At 34.0% G+C, this 18,434-nt stretch overlaps 3 protein-coding genes across 3 annotated transcripts; 2 read left to right on the plus strand and 1 right to left on the minus strand.

Moving 5' to 3' along the window:
* The first annotated feature begins 1,514 nt into the window (after window positions 1-1,514).
* Window positions 1,515-3,010, plus strand: LOC111806992 (zinc finger protein 6-like). Its single transcript, XM_087128961.1, has one exon. It carries the CDS (start codon window positions 1,914-1,916, stop codon window positions 2,271-2,273), a length of 360 nt encoding a protein of 119 aa, XP_086985087.1. The 5' UTR covers window positions 1,515-1,913; the 3' UTR covers window positions 2,274-3,010.
* A 2,041-nt stretch (window positions 3,011-5,051) lies between these two features.
* LOC111807277 (uncharacterized) lies at window positions 5,052-11,630 on the plus strand. The gene is made up of 7 exons (XM_023692935.2): window positions 5,052-5,296; window positions 6,205-6,419; window positions 6,504-6,562; window positions 6,641-8,485; window positions 8,648-8,801; window positions 8,889-9,581; window positions 10,901-11,630. The coding sequence occupies exons 2-6, from the start codon at window positions 6,308-6,310 to the stop codon at window positions 9,551-9,553; spliced, it is 2,835 nt and encodes a 944-aa protein (XP_023548703.2). The 5' UTR covers window positions 5,052-5,296; window positions 6,205-6,307; the 3' UTR covers window positions 9,554-9,581; window positions 10,901-11,630.
* On the minus strand, window positions 10,933-17,434 carry LOC111807278 (transcription factor MYB8). The gene is made up of 3 exons (XM_023692936.2): window positions 17,051-17,434; window positions 16,669-16,798; window positions 10,933-11,669 (listed from the first exon to the last, which is right to left on the minus strand). The coding sequence occupies exons 1-3, from the start codon at window positions 17,181-17,183 to the stop codon at window positions 11,087-11,089; spliced, it is 846 nt and encodes a 281-aa protein (XP_023548704.2). The 5' UTR covers window positions 17,184-17,434; the 3' UTR covers window positions 10,933-11,086.
* Between the last annotated feature and the right edge of the window lie 1,000 nt (window positions 17,435-18,434).

Raw genomic sequence — 18,434 nt, forward strand, 5'->3', positions numbered from 1 at the left:
TAATCGATTGTCGTTTTGATAGAACCCTTCCCACTTTCCCTCTCTCCCATCTCACATTATTGGTTTAAACTCACCCACCACAATAACCAAATAATTGGATCTAAATTATAAGATAAAGTCATTAAACTCGGTATAGCATCTCGACATTTTTACAAGTCTGAGTAAAAATCGACAAAAAAATAACAAGAAATCTAAGTCCACTACCTTATAAGAAATGGCCCGTTTCCTCTTGGGGGCCAGCGTTCTCGTTAGCACACTGCTCGGTGTATAGCTCTGATACCATTTGTTACAATTCAAGTCTACTGTTAGTAGATATTGTCCATTTTGACCCGTTACTTATCGTCGTTAGTCTCACAATTTTAAAATGCATCTGTTATAGAGAGATTTTCACATTCATATAAGAAATTTTTTATTCTTTCCTCTAACCGACGTGAAATCTCATAATAGAAATTCAATCGGATATGCTTTAAAAAATTCAACCCAGACGATAAAGGAAGATAATGGGAAGAATTTAGAAGTAAAAGCGTTTGGTTTTGGGAGACCTCTCAAAATGGAACACGAAACCCTTCCTCCACACATAAATTAGAATGTGATTTTATAAAGTGAATTGAAAGGACATAAATGGAAATTTGGCTTTGTAATTTTAAAATATTTAAAATTATTTTTATAGAATTTTAATTTGTTCCCAAATTTGTATTTAATCATCCAAAATTAATTTTTGAATTATTGTTAAAAGATATAATATTTAAAGAATATATTAATAATTAAATATATCTTAAATATTATATTTTAATTTTTTTTTTATTTTATGATTATTTTATTTTTAATATTTAATTCATTTATATTTTTATTTATTTATTAGTATTAGTTCGTATCTTATTTAAAGGTTATAAATATCCATTATTAAAAATATATTTTATAATTATTTTAAAAATGACAAAAATAATTTTACTCATTTAAAAAAAATACTTGAAAAGTTTTTTTATTTCATTTATAAATATTTATGAATAAAGTTGTCAATTTGAAAATAATTTTAAGATTTATTATTATTATTATTTTTTTTTTTTTTTTATTTTTATTTATCATCTTACTCCGACCATAAATGAATTTAAAATAATAATAATAAGAAAGAAAATACAAAAAAATGGATATGTCTTACCTAATGGATGTGATCGATTCTTTGAACTCTTATCTTTTAGAGTCATATCCCTCTAATTTAAGGGCCAACTTAGAAAATGACAAAATAGGTTTAAGAAAATTAATTTAAAAATAATTATTATTAGAAAGATAGTAAATGCCTAATTGTTCTAAAAATAGAAAAATAATTTATTAAATTTCACACAATTTTAAGCCTTCCAAATTATTGGAATATACATCACGCAATTAACATGTCAAAAGTATTTTATTAATTAAAATGCTTATTTATTTTTAATTAATATTTTATTTATCTAAAATAATTTATTACATGTTCTTTTATTAAAATATTTTGAGCATTTAATAATTATTTAGGTCTCCTATACACCAAAATATCTGTTGGAGAGGGGAACAGATCATTCTTTACAAAGAGGTAGAAACCGAAACCTCTCCCTAATAGACACGTTTTAGAATTAAGTCTGACGGCGATATGTAACGAACCAAGGTGGATACCTGCTAGCGATAGGTTTGAACTATTATAAATAGTATTAGAGCTAGATATCGGGCAGTGTGCCAACGAGGACACTGGGCCCCGAGGGGGGTGGATTATGAGATCTCACATCAGTTTTTAAATCGTGAGATTGACGACAATACGTAACGAGCCAAAACGGACAATATTTTTTTATGTCGGTTAAGCTACTCAAATGAGGAGTCAAAAGTATCTGAGGGTCTATAAAAACATGTAACGTCGGCGTTGGAGAAGTTGTAGAAAGGTGACGATGAAGCTGTTTGGTTATTCAGTGACCGCTAGTGCCGAACCCAGCTTGGGTGCGCCATGTGCGAACCACATCAAGAGATTCCAGTGCCAATTTTGCGGCCGTGAGTTCGCCAATTCTCAAGCCCTCGGCGGCCACCAGAACGCCCACAAGCGCGAGCGCCAGCTCGCCAAACAACTCCTCCCTCGTAATTTTTTCACTCCCACGCCGCCGCCCTCCGCCGCCGGAAGATCTCCTCCGCCAAATTATGAAATGCCGGTGGAAGCGCCGCCCTCGGTTGGCGGCGGTGAAATTAACGGCGAAAATAATGGCGTTGATCTCCATCTCAGTCTCGCACCGTCCTCGACCAGGATCTTCTCTTAACTTAATTTTTTTTTTCTTTAGCTTTCTCTCTCTTATTAATAATAAGCATTTTAATATATTTAAAAATAATAAAATAATTGTTTATTAATTTAAATACTTTTTTGTTTTAAATAACTTAAAACAATTAAGTTAAAAAATAGAAAAAATTCCATAAAATTATTCGACACGTGTAACATCACTAACCAATCAAATTTCATAAAATTACATCATAAAAATATTTTTAAATTATTTAATTAGTCCTAATTAAAGAAATCAGTTGAGTATTTGCGGTCCCCAAAATGTCAGGCGACAGTCAAGGGGTTACCCCCACCGGCGTTTGCCGGTAACCACTTCTCTATTTCTCTCATTATTTGCCTCGTCCACACCTCAATTTCAAATCCCAAAAAAATAAAAAATAAAAAAACTCAAAATTCATTTTCCCCTTTTTGCCCCTGGCTCGCTCGTGAATTTCCAATGGCTGCCAACGGAAACAGAGGCAGAGGAAGAGAGCTAAAAAAACCTTGTAGATCAGATACGTACGTAAGCAGTGAGAACCACCAGCTACCGGCGGCTTCAACGGCGGCGTGCCACGATGAACCGGAGGCTAAAAGGCAACGGCGGGTTGCGAAGTACAAGGCCTACGCCGTCGAAAGCAAATTCAAAGCATCGCTTAGGAATGGGATTCGGTGGGTTAAGATCAAGTGTAGTGAGCTTCTTAACCGTTGATATTTTAATTGAATTATTTAAAATTTTATCAATTTATTTGCTTACATTATTGGTCTTCTCACGCAAAGAAATTTAGAGATTTACCTGTAAATGATATATATTAGCCTTTGTAACCTTCCATATTGGTGGGGAAGAGAACAAACCACAACACAAGAGTGTGGAAACCCCTAACAGATGAGTTTTAAAGCTTTGAGGGAGCCGGAAAGTTCGAAAGGGAAAGTCCAAAGAGAACAATCTGCTAGTGGTGGGTCTGGTCGTTACAAATGGTATCCCTCTCTCCCGAAGGGGGTAGACACGAGGCGGTGTGCAGGAAGGACGCTGGCCCAAAAGGGGTGGATTTGGAGAAACGAAAAAGTGTCAGCTAGGACGTTGGCCCCGAAGGGGTAGATTGTGATGTCCCACATCACATTGGTTTGGGGAGGAGAACAATCCACCCTTCATAAGTTCATAAGGGTATAAAAACCTTCCCCTGTTTTAAAGCTTTGAGGGAACCCGAAAAGTAAAGTTTATAGAGGACAAGATATATATTTATATATATATATATTTTTTTTTCTTTTTTCTCTAACTTATTATTATTTACATTTTTCAATTTAGCAGTGAATCTGTCTAATTATTTTCTCCTCTAAAACTTTATAAATTCACTATAAGTTTATTATTAACAAAATTTAATTTTTACGAACAGCTTAATATTGTTTAATATATATTTTTTAAATTAGGTGAGAAAAATTATTGTAAAACTAAATTATAGAAAATATTTCTAAATATTTACTTTTTTTTTTCTTTATTAATATCCATAAAACTTAAAAAAAATTATTAATACATTTTAATTTTTTTAAAAAAATTCTGACAAATTAAAATAGAATTTTTAAAAAATAAGTGATTTAATTAGATTCATGTTCATAAATATAAATATATATTTGATAGCAAATAAATTTTGAATCCCAATTTAATCAATTAAATTTTATTTACAATATCGATCTTAGTTTAGTAATGGAAAAGTTAGATTAAGTTGAATTTTTTAATTATTTAAAAGAAATATTACTTATTTATGTTAATAACTAAAATTTTATAAATTTAACGTCAATTATAAACGTTGTCATAAAAATCAAATTTAACATCAATTATAAATGTCAAATACATATTTTTGGGTTAGTTGTGTTGACTTAACAAAAAAAAAACCCGCAAACCAATCCAAGTTTTCGATTTTAATAAAATTCAACCTAATCCAAATCTCAGAAAAAATTATAAGTTGAGCCGGTAATATTGGTCGTGTTCTCGATCATATGAACATCTCTATTAGAGGTTTCTCTGCTTATTTATATAATGAAACCGTATGTATTTTAAATGACAAATAACCTAATAATTTTAAAAATTATTCATTTTTTTAAGTTGGAGATTTGTACTTAAAAATGTATTAAAGAGTTAAAAAAAAAATAATAGAAAAAAAAATGTTTCCACAAATTTTCTAAATTTAAAAATTATTAAATTACACCTAAAACTTATAAATATTATTATATTAACCTTTTAATAAGTTTTGTCTCTAAATATAATTAAAAAAAAGTTTAATCTAACCTGGATTTTGTTTCCTTTTAAAAACAGGAATATTTATTTATTCACACGCTTATTAGTTATATGTTTTAATAAAATACCTAAATTAATTAAATTTAATTTCTTGTTAAATTTTGTTACTTTTTTATTTTTCTTTTGAATTTATTTGTTAAAGCAAAGTAGAGAAAAATATTAATTTCGCGGTGAGGTTTGAAAATTTTGTGTGCTTTCTACTCCTTCATACGACACGTTGCTATTCGTGAGTTGGGATTAGCCAATTAAATCTTCAGGAACTGCCCGTCACTAATCGTAGAGACCGTTATCCGTTTGAGGCAGGTGATTTTATCATTGCCTTTCTCCACCAATCAGTGGGTTCCAGCGTTTTGAATTTGAAATCTCTCTCTCTCTCTCTCTCTCCCTTACGATCTAAAGAGACGTTATGAATAAATAAATAGATAACTTTTGAATTTATATATATATTTTTTAAATTAGTTTTTGAAATTTGTGAAAAAGAATACAGAAATAACGTTCTCATTTCTTCGGAGACCCACTTCCTCTGTGCGCCCGTAGTAACCATTAAGAGAGCTTTCGCCTGTTCGATCTCTCTCTCTCTCTCTCTCGACTGCGGCCGATCAGTCTACACTTGTTCCGATTTGCGAATCTCTGTGAATCTTACTCGATTGAAGTGCACTTTGAGGAGAAAGAAAGAGATAGCAGAAGCGAGAAGAAGAGCGCGAAGCTTCTGATTTTGGTACTTGTTTCTGTGTAAGGTATGGCTTTGAAATCTTCCTGTTTAATTTTTGGATGTAGATTATCACTGCTTGATTTATGTAATTCTGTGAACAAAACATGAAACGAGAAGGCTTAGTCGATTGATTCGCCTGTTCTGTTGCTTTCCTTGAGTTTGTTGATAACTTTCTATTCGTTTTCTGCGTTTTTTTCTTTTGTCTTTGAATTTTTTGGACTGGTTAGCTACTGTGAAAGATGTAGTCGTAGTAAGTTTGAAATGATCAATTGGTTTCTGTTCCATCAAATTGGATTAAGAATCTGTGAGTCTGTGGTTTAGATGAGCTGTTGTCATTGCGTTTACATCAATGAGTACTAGACAAGAAGCATTTCCACTAGAAAGAAAGAGATAGCAGCCAGAAGAAGAACGCAATGCTTAACTGATCTTACTTTTATATTTAGGTTTTGGCTTGGAAATCTTCTCGATTAATTTTTGGATTGTAGAATCTCATTGTTTGATCTCTTCGATTTTTCTATGTTAGGTCATTCAATTAACTCGCTCGTTTTATAGTTTGAGTTTCGTCCTGGCTCTCGATTCGTTTTCTGCGTTCCTTCAGTTTCTTTTTTATAATTTTACTGATTCTTATACTTTAAAAGAGGAAGTTAGATAAAGTAAAAAATGATTAAGTAGACGTTATTCCGTCGATTTCGGATTTCGGATTTCGAATTAGTCGCATTTTGGTTTAGTTGAGATGTTACCATCACCTCTACATCGATCGATGCAATAGATGAAATCAAAACGTCCATATCTCATTTTTTTTACTGTGTTTCCATCATGTGTTCGCGGATTATTCGAAAGGCTAACCCTAATTAAATTCTGGATTCGGTAGAATTTTGACAGTTGATGGACTGAAATGCTATTTCATATGCTAATTCATTACGAAATGAACAGGTTACAAATCCAGATGGATCGGTGGACAGAACCATCGATTACTGTATCCTATCTTGTTTCTTTTCCCCGTATCTGCTGATGACCTCTGTTTTCATATAAGAAAATGGGAGTTGAGAAAGAAGGTTTGAAAAGTGGTGTTGGAGGATTCTTCCAGTTGTTTGATTGGAGTGCTAAATCGCGGAAGAGATTGTTCTCTAGCAAACCGGACGTACAAGGTACTATATCAATTTCTGAAGTGCAGTATATGCATGTATATATGTTATATTGTCTTTGAACTACACCTTTGCTTCTCTCCGCAGAGCGTTCTAGACAAGGGAATAGAAGTGCTGGAAACTCTCCATTGTCACAGGTTCATCTGGTAAGTGGAGCACCATTTGTATTTTGATTTCTTTTCCGTTTGTCTAGATTTCTGGTTGATTTCTTCGAATATTTCCAGATAGATTTGGATGAATGTGGAAAAAGGAAAAGTATTAAAGGAAGCAGTGATTATAGTTGTTCTTCATCTGTGACTGAAGATGAAGGATACGGAGTTAAGGCCCCTGGGGTAGTCGCTAGGCTTATGGGATTAGATTCACTACCGTCATCCCATTTTTCAGAGTCCTACTTTGCCCCATCATTTGATACTCAGTCTCTTCAAGAAGCTCACAGTCATAGGGGAAGTTTCAATTATGGTCATGACCGCCAAATCATGTTCTCTGGTAATTTGCTTGATCAGGTTGATGACCGTGCAGCTGCCCTTGCCAGGAAACCTTCAGAACCAAAACCTCAGAAAACTCTCAGCAGGCCAATAGAGAAGTTCCAAACAGAAATCCTCCCTCCTAAATCAGCAAAATCAATTCCAATTACTCACCATAAGCTTTTGTCCCCTATTAAGAGTCCTGCTTTCATACCAAGTAAGAATGCTGCTCTCATAATGGAAGCTGCTGCAAAAATAATAGATTCTGGACCTTCAGCAACTACCAAGAGTAAAATGTCTCTGATTGGATCTTCTTCAGCACCCTTGAAATTACAAGCTCCAAAAGAAAAGATAGATATACCACAAAGACTGCCTTCAGTTAGGTCCTCTTCAGTTAGCTTGAAGGTCAAAGAATTAAAAGAAAGGACCGAAGCCTCTCATAAATCAACCAGGTTTCTTGAAACTTCTAGAAAGCCTACTGAATCAAATGCTTCCAGGCTTTTGAAGGGACAATCTATGAACAAAAGCTGGGATGGATCTCAAGATACATCATCATTCAAGGTCTTACCTGATGTGGAACATGGTTCAAAGAACAAAGGAAAATCCATATCACTTGCAATACAAGCAAAAGTTAATGTACAAAGAAGAGAAAATGTGAATACCGATAGCCATAGAAATTTTACCGGCCAGAAACAACAGACTGAGGTCAAGTCAAGCCAGCCCTTTAAGACACAGACAAACACTAGGAAAAATCTGCATGTGCAATCCTCTGCTTGCAATGCTTCTTGTAACCAGCCTCTCAAGCAGAACAACCAGAAACAAAACTGCCATGTTGATAGAGTAAAATCAAAGAACTCAATTTCCAACACTGAGGGCCAGAAACCGCTTACTGGAGATTCGTCTTTTGGACGTCGAAGAAATGTAGGACGAGCTTTCGTTGGCTCAAGAGTTGGTGTCAGGAAGTCAGCCTTAGAAACATCTGACAGGGAAAAGGAAGACTTGAATTCTAATGCAAAAAATCTCCCTAGGAAGAAACGGTCAATAGATAGAGATCAACGCTTTGACAAGAAACAGGCCACGGAGAATATGTTAAATGATAAAAACCAGATGTCAGTTCATTCAAATAATATTGTTGATAGATCTTCTAGTAGTTCGGCTCAAGAATGCAGAAAAAATGGCACAGATGTTGTTTCTTTTACATTTACTGCACCACTTACAAGGAAGGTGCCCGGATCTGACACTTCTGGGCACATTGAATCAAAATTTAAAGGGTCGCTTGGACCAGATAGTTTGAAGTCATCCTCAATGGAGTGCAATATTATTGGAGAAAATGCCTTGAGTGCACTTTTAGAGCAGAAGCTAAGAGAATTGATTGATAAGGTCGAGTCCCCTAGCCTTGGATCCATCGTTGGGGGATCTGAGAGTTCTTGTTTATCGACGTCTGATTATCTTTCACACTCTCTTGATACACTCGATACAATGTCATCAGAGTTGAATGAGAGGAACCAACACAGTAGTTCTGTTCACAGCAAGCCGGCTGCCCAATATAATTTTGATTGCGCTTCAACTGATTCTTTGTCACAAGGATTAAAGCATGAATTCCCGGTATGTGAACTTTGTTTTCATCTTCTTGAAGATTCATTTGTTAGTTTCATTCAATTCCAGGGACAAGCAATTGTTAATTATAGTTCTTCATGAGTGTTGCCTTAAAATATATCCTTGATATGCTAAAGATCATCTATTTGTTCTGGAACATCGTTTTTTCAGTTAGTTGATGAGATTGAAGAATGTAGCAGCAGTAATAGTATTGTTCCTCACACTGGGCAGTCGCTCAAAGTTCGACATCCGAGTCCCGTCTCGATTCTTGATCATTCGTTTTCTTCAGAAAGCTGTGACTCATCAGATAGTAACAGCAGAGAAGGTAGATGATTTTTCTGTACTAAGAAAAATTTACTCTTGTTTGCATTACTCCAAGTTGATCATTCGTTCTGAATCTTCCAATTTACAGGAAACAAGCTTTGTTCTTCAGTCCAAGGTCAAGATGTTCTTGGCATAGGTTTCTTCAAGTTTAATCCAGTTACTGCTGACACAGAGTTACTAGATTCTGCATCCTCCATAACCGACGAAGCTTCAGCCAGTAAGTTCACTGCTTCATCTACCTCGAAAGGTACGAAACGACAGATCGAATGGGAACTTGAATACATAACGGATATACTCAGCAATGTGGAGTTGATGTTTAAGGACTATGTATTGGGGCGTTCTCATGAAGTTATAAATCCTTATCTATTCAATATATTAGAGAATCGAAACAAAGGATCGGGACAAAGCTGCGACGAATCGAGGCTTAGACGGAAGGCGTTATTTGATTGTGTTCGTGAATGCTTGGACTTGAGATGTAGACAGTATGTAGGTGGAGGATTTAAAATGTGGGAGAAAGGAGTGGGAGTTTTGGGAAGAAAGGAGCAGTTAGCCAAAGAGGTTGTGAAGGAGATTTCAGATTGGAGAGGAATGGGGGATTGTATGGTGGATGAACTGGTAGATAAGGACATGAGTTGCTGGTATGGAAGATGGATGGACTTCGACGTTGATGCGTTTACGATCGGAGTCGAAGTCGAGACTCAAATTCTCGATTCTTTAGTTGAAGAAGTGCTTGCTGATATTGTGCTTCCTTGAATTAAACTCAGCCAACCATATTTTCCAGGTATTCTCTTCCCCCTCTAAATTAAACTGTATTTTGTGAAGTATTTCTGAAATTTTGCTTAGTTGGTGCACAAAGTAGAACTTAGTTGGTGCACAAAGTAGAACTTGCCCCGTGATATTGTCCACTTTGAGCATAAGTTTTCATGACTTTTTGCTTTGGGCTTCCCCAAAAGGTCTCTCGTACCAATGGAGAGAGTATTCTTTTTTTTATAAGCCCATGATCATTCCTTAAATTCATTCCCTAAATTAGCCGAGGTGGGACTTTCATCCAACACCTCTCCTCGAACAAAGTGCGCCTCCTCTTAATCGAGGCTCAACTCCTTTGGAGTCTTAGTCATTTTTTACTGTCTTCGAGGAGGTTTGACTCCTTTTCTTTTAGAGTTCTTTGTTCGACATTTGAAGATTTACCTATCTATTGGCACGATTAAGTTTAGGGCATGGTCCTTATGGCTCTGATACCATGTTAAACTAACACGACTCTCCACAATGGTACGATATTGTCGACTTTGAGCATAAGTTCTTATGGCTTTTTGCTCTGGGCTTCCCCAAAAGGCCTCATACCAATGGAGAGAGTATTCTTTGTTTATACACCTATGATCATTCCCTAAATTCATTTTCTAGAGAGTATTCTTTGTTTATACCCCTATGATCATTCCCTAAATTCATTTTCTAAATTAGCCGACGTGGAACTTTCATCATCAACGCCATTTACACACTCATCCTAGCCACTATTGATAGTTTTTGAGGGCAGGGTACCATAATTTCGTAGGTTTCTTTTTTAGTTGGGAGACATCGTAGGCCCGAAAATTATTGAGAATGCACATGTTTTGTCCACTGTCTTCCATGCTCCTGATAAAATTTGTTGAAATATAACGGAAACCGAAAAACTTAAGCTTTTAGGTTAATGGGTGGTTTAATTTAGTATAAGGCAACAGGTCATGTGTTCAAACTTCTGCAGCGTCGTTTCATCCCTATTTAATGTTGATATTCTCTTGTTGGGATTTTTACAAAATTTTAAGGCAACAAGCGAGCAAAAATATTAAATTTTCAAACCCTATCTAGTGAAGCTTTTGGATGGATTTGTTGAACCATTAAGAGCAAAGGACGACATACAACCAATTCTTCAATTGAAGTGATTTCGTTTTATCTTAAATTCGAGAAATCTAAATTGTGGGAGGAGTCATAACTGTTGTCATGTGAACATGAACAGGTGGATCAAATCCGTGAACTTTGCAAAACTCTTCTCATTTGAATGAATGAGATCGATAATCCAAAAATGTAGATATTAACCAATCCCTGGTCTGATATGTTTCGGTGCAGGTCACGAGGGTGGTACTAGAAGAATCTTCGACTCTATCGAACATGAAATTGGGTGAGATAAAATAATTATTGTCCGGGGGGACACTGGTCATTTTCAAGGACAGTACTTTGACCTTATTACAGCAAATTTGAAGAGCCTATTGACCTTATTCCTTTCCCCATTGGGAGTAGTATTATATTTAGCCCTTAACCTAAAACCCCATCATCTTCCCACTCCCAATTCAGCCATTCATTATTATTAAAGCTGGAATTCATCGATGAAGGCCAAGCAGAGTAGCACCATTCCACACTCTCCACAATTGTGAACCCGTTACCTCGTTTCTCAGCATCAGCCGTGAATTCACATGATCCCAGGTCCCAATTTTCTTCCTCTAGCTTTGGATCCTTCATAGTGGAATTATGGGTCTCTAGTTTTTTCTCCTCATCGTCACAGTCCAATCGAGAAGTGGTGGTGGTAGCCTGTTCTTCTTCTTCTTCTTCTTCTTCTTCTTCTTCTTCTTGATTAGGCTTGGATGTTTCAGGTCCCTCAGGTATGGAATTAGGTTGGGCACCTTCTTCTTTTGGTATGGCCTTCTTCATGTTCTTCTTCTGTAAAATAGATAGTTTGATGCTGCTTGGTTGTTGACCTCGGCGGCTGCTGGTGGTTCGCTTTGGAATGCCAGAATTCTTTTTGGGGGAGCTGTAGAGTTTCTTACTCAAATGAGAATTCCAGTAGTTTTTTATTTCGTTATCGGTTCGTCCGGGTAAATGTCCAGCAATTAGTGACCACCTACACCAAATCATCCACAAGTCATTGCATGAGCACAAAATTCTAGGGGAAGGAAAAAAAAAATAAGATTTTTATTTTTATTTTCATTATTTTACTGTCTGAAAAAAAAAAGTATGGATTTTGGTAGCAGTTTTTTAGTTTTAAATAATTAGAAAAGGAAAAAAAAAAAAAAAAAAAAGGAAAAAGTGAGCTATTTTGTTTTAACAATTATTTGATTTGGTTTTTAAAATTCCTTATATTTAAGAAGTATGGTTTTACGAGATGGTTTTATTGATAAATTAAAGGGTTTGGTAATTGAGATGCGTTTAATAATTTTTACATTAAATTTTAGTTCGTGTGAATCAAACTTGTCCTCTATTATGTCTCTTATTGCAGGATGATTAATCTTAGATTAAATTTTTCGATAAAAACTCTCATAAATTGACCGGAGCCATACTATTTATAAAATAAAGTAGAAATTCTTATTTTGCTAACCATAAATAAGAATAAACCTTTATCCAACCATAGTTGTGACTAAATTTTTATGTACTATGCATCTTATTTATAAAATAAAAGTAGAAATTCTTATTTTTGAAACCATAATATTACCTTTCTCCAACTATAATTGTGACTAAATTTTTATGTACTATTGATGTATTAGGTTAATCTTCCTATCTCTATTTATTGCATTAAGAGAACAAAAATCGAAAAAACTTACTTTTATGTAAAGGGATTAAAATAAAGTTAAAAAAAAATAAAATAAATATGAAAATAGTATTTTGATTAAAAAAAATAAATTAGTTATTTTTATAGCAGCAATAGTAATTCATAATTATTTCTCGAACTATTAAACTCCTTCCAAAAAAGGACAGTAAGTAAGAAAGCGATTGACTCTACAACATTATACTATCACATTCAATACATTACACCAAACAAAAATATACTATCACATTCAATACTCATCTAAAATTATCATATTTTCTTGAGACAACCAATTAAAAATTTTATGTTTAGCTCAAACTTATATAAAAGCTACCAATTTGAAGATTTATTGAAAAAAACATAACGAAAAATTTAAAAATACATATATATATATACTAAAAAAATAATACTTAAATGATGACAAAAAAAAAAAAAAGAATAACATAAAAAAATGAACTAAAATAAAATAAGTTTATGAGCTCTAGACGATTTATTAAGCTAAGTAAATAATTAAAGAGGCCCAGTACTCTTTAATTAGCTGGCATCCATGAATGAGCTAACCACTAAATGACCACACGTGTGGAAAGTTGAAAAATTACCAAAAATACCAATAATAATTATTACTAAAAGAGAAAATTCTCCCTCCGACAAAAATATAAATAAAAATAAAAATATGAAAACTTTTAATAGCACATTTGATTGTTTTAAAGGAGGAGGAGGATGATGAGACACGCAATTCGAAAGGGCATGAAAGTGATGCCTCCTTTCTAGCTTTAGGCCCGTGAGCCCAACACAAAAAGGAAATCTTTATGGCATTACATGGAAAATGTGTTACACGTGGTCGTGTCCTTTTTTCGAAAAAAAAAATTAATTAATTTTATTATCTTTCTTTATAATGTCAAGACATTTAATATGAAAGCGTGAAAAGACTAAACACGACACTCATTAATTTACAACCAAAATGAAGTAAATTTAGTTTATGAATTTAATATAGATATTTATAAAATTTTATTGTTTTATAAACATAAATCTTATAAATTAAATTTTTTAAGTTTATTAAACTTAAAATTATAAATTTATAATTAAATAAACACAAAAGTCAAAACTTAAAAACTAAATTTAAAAATCTCATTTTAATATGAATGTTTAAATTTGATTCATATATTTTAAACTTTTAATAAGTTTTTTTTTTTTTTTTTTTTTTGAACTCTAATAGTAATTTTCATTTATATAATTTTTTTTTAAATGTTAACAATACTAATAATACACACTAATTTTAAGATTTATGAAGAAAAAAAAATAGGAATCAAGAGACAAATAGAATAAACAAGCAAGAGAATCAAATTTATATTTTAACCGAATAAAAAAAACAAAAAAGAAAAAACAACCAATTTTTTAGAGAGGGAAAATAAATTAATTATGACTGCTGGAAAATAAATTAAATAAATTAATTGCCTCAATTTCATGAGCTACAAAACATAAGTACAATTAAAGTTAAATTTAAATTTGGGGAAAAAACAACATTAAACTTAGATTTTTAATTAAAACTTATGAATTAAAGAAAAATTATTTCATAGTTTAGTAATGAATTTTTCAAATTTAATTTTATGCAAAAACTAATGAATTTATGAAGAGTATTACAAAACCTTCCTTGTTTCTAACATCTTCTAACATCTTCCTTGTTACAAAACCTTTCTTTTTAGAGTAAATTCATTTTCAAGTTCAACTGTTTCAGAACGAATTTCATGTTATTATCCATGTTAAACCTAAAATAGATCATAACTGTATATACTAAAATAGTCTAAGATTTACTAGTTTATGATTTGAAGGGTTTGTTACCAAATCTATGATTTTATGGTTTGTTACCAAATCATAGATTTGGAATGTAATCTTCATTATACGCATCTATAAATACATGAGGTCGTGACCCATATAGGTCATCGTGCCATTCAATCTAACATGGTATCAGAGCACGCCTGGTTGCTAAAGGTTTTAAACAGCAGTATGGCGTCGATTATGATGATACCTTTAGTCCAGTTGTTAAGCCCACTACCATTCGGCTCTTATTATCTCTTGCTATTTCTCGTGGTTGGGCTATTCGGCAGATTGATATTCAAAATGCTTTTCTTCATGGCCTTCTTAATGAAGATGTTTATATGAAGCAGCCCCCTGGATTTGTGGATTCTCAACACCCTGGTTATCTCTGCAAGCTGGATAAGTCGCTTTATGGCCTTAAACAAGCTCCGCGTGCCTGGTTTTCTCGCCTTAGCTCCAAACTATTACAGCTGGATTTTACACCTTCAAAGGCTGATGTCTCTCTTTTTATTTTTAACAAAACGGGCATTCAGATGTATATTCTCATCTACGTTGATGATATTATTATCATCAGCTCATCTTCTACGGCTACTGAGAAACTTCTTACACAGCTTCAGGATGATTTTGCCGTCAAGGATCTTGGTATTTTGAGTTATTTTCTTGGGATTGAGGTCCGCCATACTTCTAGTGGACTTATTCTGACACAACATAAATACATTCGAGATTTATTAGCCAGAACCAATATGCTCACCTCCAAAGGTGTGCCCACACCTATGCTTCCCAGTGAGAAGTTGTTATTGAATGGTGGTGAAAAGCTCTCACCTGAGGATACTACTCGCTATCGAAGTGTCGTTGGTGCTCTCCAATATTTGTCTCTGACACGTCCTGATATATCCTTCTGTGTCAACAGAGTGTGTCAGTTCATGTCCTCTCCGACTTCTATACATTGGGCGGCAGTCAAACGAATTCTCCGTTATCTACATGACACTATTGATATGGGTTTGTGTCTTACAAAGTCCAGCACTGATTTGTTGAGTGCCTTTTCAGATGCTGATTGGGCTGGGAATCCTGATGATCGTCGAAGCACTGGAGGCTATGTGATCTTCTTTGGTGGCAATCTTATCTCTTGGAGTTCGAGGAAACAATCGACAGTTTCTCGTTCTAGTACGGAAGCCGAATATAAGGCGGTTGCTGATGCCACTGCCGAATTAATTTGGATCCAAGTTCTCTTGCGTGAGCTCGGGATCTCGCAAGCGCGAGCGCCTAGCCTATGGTGTGACAACATTGGTGCCACCTACCTATCCGCCAATCCAATCTTTCATCGACGGACGAAGCATGTTGAGGTTGATTATCACTTCGTTCGTGAACGAGTATCGACTCGTCAGCTTGATGTTCGACTCATATCTTCCAAGGATCAGCTCGCCGATATCATGACAAAGCCACTGCCAGCTCCTTCTTTTAGCTATTTTAGGCGCAATCTGAACTTAGTAGTACATCGTCCAGATTGAGGGGGGGTGTTAAACCTAAAATAGATCATAACTGTATATACTAAAATAGTCTAAGATTTACTAGTTTATGATTTGAAGGGTTTGTTACCAAATCTATGATTTTATGGTTTGTTACCAAATCATAGATTTGGAATGTAATCTTCATTATACGCATCTATAAATACATGAGGTCGTGACCCATATAGGTCATCGTGCCATTCAATCTAACAATCCACAGATGAATTTCTTTGAAGTTCATAAGGATGTCCTATGAGAAGTTATTAATGAATAGACTATAAAATTTTAAAAAATGTGCAAAACAAATTTATCGATTTCTGTTGATAACTTCGACTAAATTCTTTAATACTATATGTATGAGTCATGCATTGGGATTCTGTCTATAATAATTTTGCAAAATCAAAAATAAAAAGTAAATGATAGTAAAGACAAGTTAAAATGTGCCTAAAAACTGATTATGATGATTAAAAAAAGAGAGAGAGAGAACGATGTGGACAAGAACAACAAATCAGAAGTCAGTTAGTGAAGCTTCAAATGAGAATCTCAAAAAGAAGGGAAAAAAGGAGAAAAAAATTAAAGAAAAGGATCGAATGTGCCAAAAGAATGATTATCGTCAAGAAAGTAACGACTTAGACCAGAACAATGAAGTTGTCAGTTGTAAAGCTCAAAATGAAAATCAGAAGTGGAAAAAATAATCGTACAAAAAAAGAGAATAAAGAAAATGAAATTAAAAGTTCAAATGTGCCAAAAAAAAGTATGATGATCAAGAAGAGAACGATTAGACAAGAACAACAAAGCAAAATGTCGGTTGTTTGGAGTTTCAAATGGTGATTACCTCATACAAATGCCGTTTATTTGAAATTTTATACTCTAATTAAAACCTATACGATTATTTCATCAATAATTATAATCGGGCAGTAAAACTGTTTTGAAAAGAATGGCAATGAGATGCGCAAGAAATTCCATGCTTAATTAAGAGAGGAGAGAGAGAGACGAACCGGTTGCCTAAAGTCGTGTGCAACTTGAGAATAGTTTCGTCTTCCTGAGGAGTGATATTCCCTCTCTTCAAATCCGTTCTCAAGTAATTAATCCATCTCAACCTACAACTCTTTCCGCACCTCAACAGCCCTAAATTTTCACGCGCATATACTCGGATCAGTTCATATTCTCACATAGAACTAGAAGAAGCAATTTCAGATTAATTCATAATCTCAGATAGAACAAGAAGAAGCAGTTTCAGATCAATTAATTCACAGTCTCAGATGGAACGAGAAGAAGCAGTTTCAGATCAATTAATTCACAGTCTCAGATAGAACAACCAGAGGAATCGCAGCAGTTAATTGCACAAAAAATCAAACAGCAAATCAAAATCAATCTCACCAGCATTCTTCGGCAACGATTTCCATGAACCTTCTCCGTTCGCTTCGATATACTTCTTCAGTTTATCATCTTCCTCCGCCGTCCAACGGCCTCTTCTCAGCCCTTCCTTCGCACAGCACGGCGTTTTCCCCATCCTCTTAAACTAAACAAACACTGCCTCAAATAAGATCGACAAAACCTTCTCAAAACGCCTTACAGAGTCTCTTCATCTTCCTCCACAAGCCGCATCAATGGAAGATCTCTCTCTCTCTCTCTCTCTCTAACTTCTCTCTCTAACTTCTCTCTCTGAAATCTCTCTCTCGCTCACTGTGAAATAGTGGAAATGCTCGTGAATGGAAGAGGCAGCAGTACGACTAAGCTTTAGCAATGAAAATGGCTAAGCTATGAGTCTATGAACCTATTCTTTTATATAAAGCAATTTTAATTGGCACTGCCATTGAAAGTTTAGAGACCCTAAAAATTCTCGAGGACAAATTTGCCCTTATAGTCTCATTTAATTCTTTTTTTTTTTCTTTTTTTCTTTTTACTTTTTACCCCAATAATTATTAACTCTAATATCTATTTTAATCAATTTAAATGGACCAAAAAGCTTTGAATTTCCATTGTTTTTTATTTTTATTATCGAAGTCCACCGGTTGGGTTGGGTTGGATTGGATTAAATCGGACCAACTTGACATTTCGGGTTGGTTGAGTTGAATTGTCCGATTTTTTTATTATTATTTAAAAAATACTATTTATCCACGATACATGTTACATTAATGACTTAAAACTCAAATATCAAACATTTACGAGTTACAATGCATTAATAACATTAGTCACAAATGTCAAATATTCTTAATTTTCATAAAAGTATAGTAGGGTAAGGTTAGCTTGTAACATTTTTTCGGGTTGATCGGGCCACCCAACCAAAAAAAATGTCAACTAGCAAACTAACCCGAATTTTCAATTTTAAAAAAATTCAACCATCTAACCATAAAAAAAAAAAAAAAAAAAAAATCAAACTAAATCTGAAATTTGTGGTTTGAATCGAGTAATCTGGGTTGGTCTGTCTTAAGTAATTTCAACCGTAACTTTTATAATAAAAAGTATATTATCATTTTAATTTAATAAATAATTATATATATATTTTAAGTTTAAGTTTAAGGGTATTGTATTAAAGATATTTTTGAGATAAAATATAAAATTCAATGTTTTTTTTTTAATCTAACCTATTTTCGTAATTAGGATAGGCCTTCTACCTCCATGCGACAATGCTCCGTCAGGCTTTCGCCCATTGCAAAAAATTCTCCACTGCTGCCTCCAGTAGGAGTCTAGGTCGTGTCTCAGTCCCAGTGTAGCTGATCATTCTCTCAGATCAATTACTGATCATCACGTTGGTGAGGCG

Source organism: Cucurbita pepo, chromosome 12 (assembly GCF_057944985.1).
Source record: "Cucurbita pepo subsp. pepo isolate OVF chromosome 12, ASM5794498v1, whole genome shotgun sequence".
NCBI lineage: Eukaryota > Viridiplantae > Streptophyta > Magnoliopsida > Cucurbitales > Cucurbitaceae > Cucurbita > Cucurbita pepo.